Genomic DNA, 9,731 nt, shown 5'->3' with positions numbered 1-9,731 from the left:
GTGACTGAGTGAGTGACTGAGTGAGTGAATGACTGACTGAGTGAGTGAACGACTGAGTGAGTGACTGAGTGAGTGACTGAGTGAGTGACTGAGTGACTGAGTGAGTGACTGAGTGACTGAGTGAGTGACTGAGTGACTGAGTGAGTGACTGAGTGAGCGACTGAGTGAGTGACTGAGTGACTGAGTGAGTGACTGAGTGAGTGAGTGACTGAGTGACTGACTGACTGAGTGAGTGGCTGACTGACTGAGTGACTGACTGAGTGACTGACTGAGTGAGTGACTGAGTGAGTGAGTGACTGAGTGAGTGACTGACTGAGTGAGTGACTGAGTGGCTGAGTGAGTGACTGACTGAGTGACTGAGTGAGTAGTCACCTTGAAGGGGAATGTGCCCGTGTGGGTGATGAGGTGACGCTGTAAGTCGCCCTTGGTGATGCTGGCGTGTTCACAGTGCCCACAGGGGTAGTGACTGAGTGAGTGACTGAGTGAGTTACTGAGTGACTGAGTGAGTGACTGAATGAGTGAGTGACTGAGTGAGTGACTGAGTGACTGAGTGAGTGAGTGGCTGACTGACTGAGTGAGTGACTGAGTGGCTGAGTGAGTGAGTGACTGAGTGAGTGACTGAGTGAGTGACTGAGTGACTGAGTGAGTGAGTGGTAGTCACCTTGAAGGGGAATGTGCCCGTGTGGGTGATGAGGTGACGCTGTAAGTCGCCCTTGGTGATGCTGGCGTGTTCACAGTGCCCACAGGGGTAGTGGACTTCGTTGTGCCGCTGGACGTGCCGCAGGAAGAGTCGTGGGTCACGAGTGGAGAAGCGGCACAGCTCACAACGCAGGCTCCTGGTGGTGGTGGTGGTGTGGTGATGACGGTGGTGTGGTGGTGGTGACGGCAGTGGTGACGGTGACGGTGGTGGTGGTGATGGAACACAACGCAGGAGAGAATCGGTTAATCCAAGAAACGGGAGCTCACTCACTCAACCACCCACTCACTCATCCAGTCACCCACCCACCCACCCACTCACTCACCCACCCACCCACTCACTCACTCACCCACTCACTCACTCACCCACCCACTCACTCACTCACCCACCCACTCACTCACTCACTCACCCACTCACTCACCCACCCACTCACTCACTCACCCACTCACTCACCCACCCACCCACTCACTCACCCACCCACCCACTCACTCACCCGCCCACCCACTCACTCACCCGCCCACTCACTCACCCACCCGCTCACCCACCCACCCACTCGCTCACTCACCCACCCACTCGCTCACCCACCCACCCGCTCAACCACCCACCCACCCACTCACTCACCCACCCACCCACTCACTCACCCACCCACCCACTCACTCACTCACCCACCCACCCACCCACTCACTCACCCACCCACTCACTCACCCACCCACCCACTCACCCACCCACCCACTCACTCACTCACTCACCCACCCACTCAACCACCCACTCACTCACCCACCCACTCACTCACCCACCACCCACCCACTCAACCACCCACCCACCCACTCACTCACCCACCACCCACCCACCCACTCACTCACTCACCCACTCACTCACCCACCACCCACCCACCCACTCACTCACTCACTCACCCACCCACTCACTCACTCACTCACCCACCCACTCAACCACCCACTCACTCACCCACCCACTCACTCACCCACCACCCACCCACCCACTCACCCACCCACCCACTCACTCACCCACCACCCACCCACCCACTCACTCACCCACCCACTCACTCACCCACCACCCACCCACCCACTCACTCACCCACCACCCACCCACCCACTCACTCACTCACCCACCCACCCACCCACCACCCACCCACCTCTGCAGCTGTGTCTGTCTGCGTTCTGCTTGTGCCGATGCGACCCTCTTCACCGAGACCGCTGCTGCACCGCCACCGCCACCACCACCACCGCCACCACCACCACCACCACCACCGCCACCACCGCCACCACCGCCACCACCACCACCGCCACCACCACCACCACCACCGTCTTCCTCCTTAACACCACCGCCACCACCACCACTTTTCACCTCCTCCTTCTCACCACCACCACCGCTACCACCGCCACCGACGACCTTCGGCGTTGCCGGCGGCGGTGCCGGCGGCGGTGCCGGCGGCGGTGCCGGCGGTGGTGCCGGTGGTGCCGGTGGTGCCGGTGGTGGCGGTGTCGGAGGCTCCACCCCGGCCCGTGCTCTCCTCTCCATCGCCGCGGCTCTCCGCATCTTCTGCCGGAGGCTGCTTCTCGTCGGCTCCACGGCGGGAGGCTGACGACCGGTGCCACCGGCACCGCCAACGCCGGCGGCACCGGCGGCACCGGCGGCGGCCGCCGGTGCCGCCGCCGCGGTGGTTACTGTGCTGTCCACGGTGGTGGTGGTGGTGGTGTCTGTAGTGGTGGTGTCCACGGTGGTGGTGGTGTCTGTAGTGGTGGTGTCCACCGTGGTGGTGGTGGTGGTGGGGGTTAGTTGCCGGCCGCCACCGCCACCGCCGCCGCCCATCGCCGGTCTGTCCCCATTGCCGGCGTCGCCACCGGCGCTGGCCGAGACGCCCGGGGCTCCGGCCGGCCGCGGCGATCTCGACGGCGATCTCGGCGAAGCCGATTCCGGAGCCAGCGCCGCCATCTCGCTGGGCCTGCTGGGGAAAGAATTCAGCAAAAAAAATTAGTAAAAAACATAACAACGGTTGACAGTACAAGCACCATGCACACACTCGGACGCGAGGCAAAGATCCCCCAGGTAGCCTCTAGCAGAGCTGCTGTAGGGACAAGTGCTGTGTTAGTAGCGAGTAGCAGCAGCAGCAGCGTCTATGAAGGCTACCGGCACTGTGGCTACACACACAGAGGGTGGGTGGCCAGCACCACCACCACCACTACACCACCACCACCACTACACCACCACCACCACTACACCACCACTACCACCACCAACACCGCTACACCACCACCACCACCGCTACACCACCACCACTACACCACCACCACACCACCACTACACCACCACCACCATCATCATCACCACCACTACACCACCACCACCACTACACCACCACCACCACTACACCACCAACACCGCTACACCACCACCACCACCGCTACACCACCACCACTACACCACCACTACACCACCACCACACCACCACTACACCACCACCACCATCATCATCACCACCACTACACCACCACCACCACTACACCACCACCACCGCTACACCACCACCGCTACACCACCCCTACCACTACCGCTACACCACCACCACTACACCACCACTACATCACCAACACCGCTACACCACCACCACTACACCACCACTACATCACCAACACCGCTACACCACCACCACCGCTACACCACCACCACGGGGAGAGAGACGCAGACAGCAGCAGCAGGCGTCACGACCTCCTGCGTACCAGGCGAGGTAGTTAACATCTCATAGCCACTGTGGTGTCAGGGTCCGGGATCGAACCCACGACCTCCTGTAGACCAGGCGAGGTAGTAAACATCTCCTAGCCACTCCACTCACCCAAGCATCATCCAGCAGTGGACGACCACCACCACTACACCACCACTACACCACCACTACTACACCACCACCACTACACCACCACTACTACACAACCACCACTACACCACCACTACACTACCACCACTACACCACCACCACTACACCACCACCGCTACACCACCACCGCTACACCACCACCACTTCACCACCACTCCACCACTACACCACCACTACTACACCATCACCACCACCACTACACCACCACTACACCACCACTACACCACTACACCACCACCACTACCACCACCACTACACCACCACCACTACACCACCACCACTACACCACCACACCACCACCACTACACCACCACTACTACACCACCACCACTACTACACAACCACCACTACTACACCACCACCACTACACCACCACCACTACTGCACCACTACTACACAACCACCACTACACCACCACTACTACACCACCACTACACTACTACCACTACACCACCACTACACCACCATCACTACACCACCACCACTTACACCACCACCACTACACCACCACCACTACACCACCACCACTACACCACTACACTACCACCACTACACCACCACCACTACACCACCACTACTACACCACCCACCACTACACTACCACCACTACACCACCACCACTACACCACCACTACTACACCACCACCACTACACTACCACCACTACACCACCACCACTACACCACCACCACCACTACTACACCACCACCACTACACTACCACCACTACACCACCACTACTACACCACCACCACTACACTACCACCACTACAGCACCACCACATTAATCGTCAATCGAGCAGTGGATAGACCACGGCCACGATGATGACTATCCAAACCTGGTACATCTGGGCCTCCCCTAGGTCGACTCAGCCTCAACATGAGTGCCACAGTGCAGCCGTAAGGGTGTAGTGATGGTGGTAGTGGTGGTGGTGTAGTGGTGGTGGTGTAGTGGTGGTGTAGTGGTAGTGTGTAGTGATGTTTGTGTAGTGGTGGTGGTAGTGGTGGTGTAGTGATGGTGGTGTAGTGGGGGTGGTGGTGTTGTGAACATCGCTAGCACTGGGGGAGACAAAGGCGGCCGGGCTTGGTGCTGGCCACCCACCCCCCCTGTGTATAGCCACAGTGCCGGTAGCCTTCATAGACGCTGCTGCTGCTACTCGCTACTAACACAGCACTTGCCCCTACAGCCCTGCTAGAGGCTACCTGGGGGAGCTTTGTCTGTGTCTCAGCACTTGCCCCTACAGCCCTGCTAGAGGCTACCTGGGGGAGCTTTGTCTGTGTCTCAGCACTTGCCCCTACAGCCTTGCTAGAGGCTACCTGGGGGAGCTTTGTCTGTCTCAGCACTTGCCCGTAGAGCCCTGCTAGAGGCTACCTGGGGGAGCTTTGTCTGTGTCTCAGCACTTGCCCCTACAGCCTTGCTAGGGGCCACCTGGGGGAGCTTTGTCCTTGTACCCAGCACTTGCCCCTACAGCCCTGCTAGAGGCTACCTGGGGGAGCTTTGTCTGTCTCAGCACTTGCCCCTGCTAGAGGCTACCTGGGGGAGACAAAGGCGGCTGGGCGTGGTGGTGGTATGTGTACATACACATACATGTGTATGTACACATACACATACATGTGTATGTACACACACATACATGTGTATGTACACACACATACACATGTATGTGTACGTACACGTGTATGTGTGTGTACGTACACGTGTATGTGTGTGTATGTATGTGTGTGTGTGCGTGTATGTGCGTACGTACGTGTGTATGTGTGTATGTACGTACGTGTGTATGTACGTATGTGTGTATGTACGTACGTGTGTATGCGTGTGCGTATGTATGTACGTACGTGTGTGTACGTACGTGCGTGTGTGTATGTACGTGCGTGTGTGTGTGTACGTGTGTGTGTGTGTGGCTGGGCAGGGGAGTTAAATCACTCGATGTTACAATAAGAGGAGGCATTTCTGAGCTCAATCACTTGGCAAAACAACGTCTCATGCCGTCTGAAGCTTCGTTCGTGCCAAAAAGTGTCATCGTCCTATCGAAAGAGAGACCTTGAATCTGGACGTCTCACTTCTGCACGGGATAGAGAGCTCTCATTTGCTACACAGACACAACCAGCAGCCGTGGAATAACGTCCTGAACTACGCGGTCGAAGTGAGCGTTAAATCATGCGGGAGCCAGAGGACATCCCTGTCGCACCCCAAGGTGAACAGGGAATGGCTCCGACTCCCGGCCACGTAGTTTTACCCGGGCCCGCTCACCATCATGAAGGTCCTTAATGATCGTAAGCAGAGGGTCAGGTACTCCAAAAGCACGAAGAACAACCCAGAGCCCAGGCCTACTGATGGTATCATAGGCCTTGACCAGGTCAATAAAGCAGAGATGTAGGTCTTGTTGGAATTCCCTACATCTCTGCTGTAGCAGACGGACAGAAAATATGGCATCTGTGCAGGACCGCCCTTTCCTGAAACCGCATTGGGACTCCGCAAGCCTCTCCTCAGCGTGCCTGGCAAGGTGATGTTGAAAAATCCTTGCCAGGACCTTTCCCGGCACACTGTTGAGTGAGATGCCCCTGTAGTTGTTACAGTCTGTGCGGTCCCCCTTCTTAAAAAGGGGGACCACCAGGGCATCCTTCCAATCCTGCGGAACCCGTCCAGTGGTCCAGACCGTTGTTATGATGTCATATAGGGCAGTCTGTGCACAAATGCCACCCTCCCTCAGCATTTCGCTTGGGAGATCATCTCTGCCCGCTGCCTTTCCTGGTCTCAAACTCCGGATCGCCCTCAGTACTTCCTCAACAGATGGTACCTCAGCCAGCCACTCACAGGGGGTGACTACTTCTGCCAATATTTGAGGCACCGCAGCCTCAGCAGGGTCATCCTCACTTTGTGCCACGACATTTTCAAGGCTGAGGGATTTCCCTCCCAGGACCTCACGGAAATGCTCAGAAAATCTGCAAACCTGTTCCTGGGGGTCAGAAATTGGATCACCGTTCTTTCCCTTAAGGATGGTTATAGGTGTGGTGCTGCAAGTTACTTTTTTGATGGGGTTAAATAGAGATTTGTGATCGCGGGCCACTGAGGCAGACTCCATCTCCTCTCGGCAAACCCGCGACCACCACCCATCCTTGCAGCGCCTCGCGGCTCTCCGAACCTCCGAGTGAAGGCTGCGATAAGCCTCCTCATTCTCCCACGTGGGATGCTGTAGACGATGAGAGTGGGCCTGTCGCTTTTTCTCAGCCATCCTGAACACCTCCTCTGTCAGCCAGGGTCTCTGGGGAGGTCTGGACCGTGTACCCAATGCAGCCATTGCAGCTGAATGAACCACAGTCCTAAACCTCGCCCATTTACCCTCGACATCAGGAGTGGGGGACGCTGCCAACCCCAGCTGCAAGCTAGCTGAGACCAGGCCACTTTAGGTTGGAATGGGGTCCTGGGTGTACACCCACCACCGGAGTGGAAGAATGGCAGGCGCATCTTACAGCTGACAAGTCGATGGTCAGTGGACAGATCAGCTCCATGGTAGGTCCTGGTGTCAAGGACATGGGCCCGCATCCACTGTTCCATCACTATGTAGTCCAGCAGATGTTCTTGCTTGGACCCGGCATGCAACCATAATGTTGTGTGGATGCGCCGATGCCGGAACAGCGTGTTGTTAATTACAAGCCCATTGGCTGCACAAAAATCTAGCAGCCTCCTACCATTGTGATTGGAAGGCCCATGCCTTCCAATCACTCCAGACCAGGTGCCAGCATCATAACCAACTCGGACATTGAAGTCACCCAACAAGATAACTCTATCCCGAGGTGCCACTTTAGCCAGCACCTATGACAGGAGGTCATAGAAGGCATCTGACTCATCGGCTTTGCCTGCATCCCTCCACGGATGGTCGTCTTCAGTGGGGGCATAAGTAACCACGACCACCACTCCTCGCCTCCGGTTGATGGGAAGGCGAGCCCAAAGTAGCCTGGAGCTAACACCTTCCCACACCTCACCGCCACGCTCCCACACCCCCTTCATTCTTTTGTTCAGAAGATGTGCCACTTCCTGTTGTTTGGCAGTCTGCTGCCCCGAGTAGAGGACTGTCCACCCCTCATGATGGCAGGAGCCAGAACCGGTTTACTGGACCCTCCTGAATGCCACAGAGATCCAGACGGTACCGGTCCAGCTCCCGACAGAGGAGTGGCAGCCTCTCCTCCGCAGTGAGCGTTCGAACATTCCACGTGGCCACACGAAGTGGCTTTTCGTTGTTTCTGGAGGAGCCCCGAGGGTAGAGATCCATTCTCCCGGCTCCGCCAAAAGGGGTTTGGCCAGGAGACGTCATAGACTCCTGTCCCCCCGGGGCCTCCGGCACAAGCTTAATCAAATTTTTAACTCGTGGTTTGGTGGCTAATTAATTGAAGGTGGAGGGGTTACCAGCCCCTCGCACCCGTCCAGAGCCCCCGTTTAGCCCCTGTGGTGGTCACAGACGCCATGAGGGGAGGAGCCAATCGGAATTGGCCCTCCCCCCACAGCATTGTCCACGACAGAGTTGCCGTCCGGCACCACAGAGACACACACAAAGACACACGCACACAGACACACACGCACACAGACACACACGCACACAGACACACACGCACACAGACACACACGCACACAGACACACACGCACACAGACACACACGCACACAGACACACACGCACACAGACAAACACACAGACACACACAGACGCACACACACGCACACAGACACACACAGACACACACAGACACACACAAACACAGACACACACAGACACACACACATACACACAGTCACACACACACATACACAGACACACACACAGACACACACACAGACACACACACAGATAGACACACAGACACTCATACAGAGACACACGCACACAGAGAGACACGCACACAGAGACAAAGATCCCCCCATATAGCCTTAACAGACTGTAGGGGCAAGTGCTGTTAGCGAGCACCTATGAAGGCCGGAACGGTACACGAGGGGGTGGGTGGCCAGCACCACGCCCGACCGCCTTTGTCTCCCTAGTGGCAATGTTTACTACACACCACACCAGGTACTCATTTGAGGCTGAGTCGACCTAGGGGAAACCCGGGATCGGTTCAGATAATCGTCACTGGTGTTGGCCGTGAGCGGGAATCGAACCCGGGTCGCCAGGTTCATAGCGCAGCGTAGCGCTAACCACTACACTACCACTCCCCACACAGTAACACACACAGACACACACACAGAGACACACACACAGACACACACACACAGAGAGACAGAAAGAGACACACAGACACACACACACAGAGAAAGAGACAGAGAGAGAGAGACACACAGACACACACAGAGAGAGACACAGAGAGAGACACAGAGACAGAGACACACAGCCACAGAGAGAGACACACAGACACACACACACACACACAGAGACAGAGAGAGACACACACAGACACACAGAGAGAGAGACACACACAGACACACACACAGACACACAGAGAGAGACAGAGAGAGACACACAGACACAGAGAGAGAGACACACACACACAGAGACAGAGAGACAAAGAGACACAGAGAGAGACACAGAGACAGACAAAGGGAGACAGAGACACAAAGAGAGACACAGAGAGACACAGCGAGAGACACAGAGAGACACACAGAGACAGAGAGAGAGAGACAAGAGAAGAGAGACAGAGAGAGACAGAGAGATATAAAACTAACCTGGGGCCTGTTCTCTTACGCTCGCAGCTCCTCCATCATAGCCGCCATGTTCCTCTCTCTCTCTCCCCCTCTCCCCCTCTCTCTATCCACTCCTCACACTCTCCTATCACTCCTCTCTCTACCCTCCTCCTCTCTCCACTCACTCCTCTTTCACTCACTCCTCTCTCTTCACTCACTCCTCTATCACTCTCTCTCTCTCTCCCCTCTCTCTCTACTCCTCTATCACTCCTCTCTCACTCTCACTCTCTCTCTCTCTCTCCCTCTCTCTCTACTCCTCTATCACTCCTCTCTCACTCTCACTCCTCTCTCTCTCTCTCCCCTCTCTCTCTACTCCTCTATCACTCGCTCTCACTCTCACTCCTCTCTCTCTCTCTACTCCTCTCTCACTCTCACTCTCTCTCTCTCTCTCCCTCTCTCTCTACTCCTCTTTCACTCCT

At 56.7% G+C, this 9,731-nt stretch overlaps 1 protein-coding gene across 1 annotated transcript; it reads right to left on the bottom strand.

Annotated features, from left to right (window-relative positions):
• Window positions 1-657: 657 nt before the first annotated feature.
• On the bottom strand, window positions 658-9,385 carry LOC142907816 (uncharacterized). Its single transcript, XM_076057627.1, has 3 exons — window positions 9,295-9,385; window positions 1,851-2,663; window positions 658-769 (listed from the first exon to the last, which is right to left on the bottom strand). Exons 2-3 carry the CDS (start codon window positions 2,648-2,650, stop codon window positions 658-660), a joined length of 912 nt encoding a protein of 303 aa, XP_075913742.1. The 5' UTR covers window positions 2,651-2,663; window positions 9,295-9,385.
• Between the last annotated feature and the right edge of the window lie 346 nt (window positions 9,386-9,731).

The sequence above is a fragment of the Petromyzon marinus genome, chromosome 83, assembly GCF_048934315.1.
Source record: "Petromyzon marinus isolate PM22_M1 ecotype Great Lakes invasive population chromosome 83, UKy_Petmar_22M1.pri1.0, whole genome shotgun sequence".
NCBI classification, from domain to species: Eukaryota; Metazoa; Chordata; class Hyperoartia; order Petromyzontiformes; family Petromyzontidae; genus Petromyzon; species Petromyzon marinus.
The sequence above is the reverse complement of the archived record's forward strand: the minus strand, read 5'-3'. Positions and strand labels throughout refer to the sequence as shown.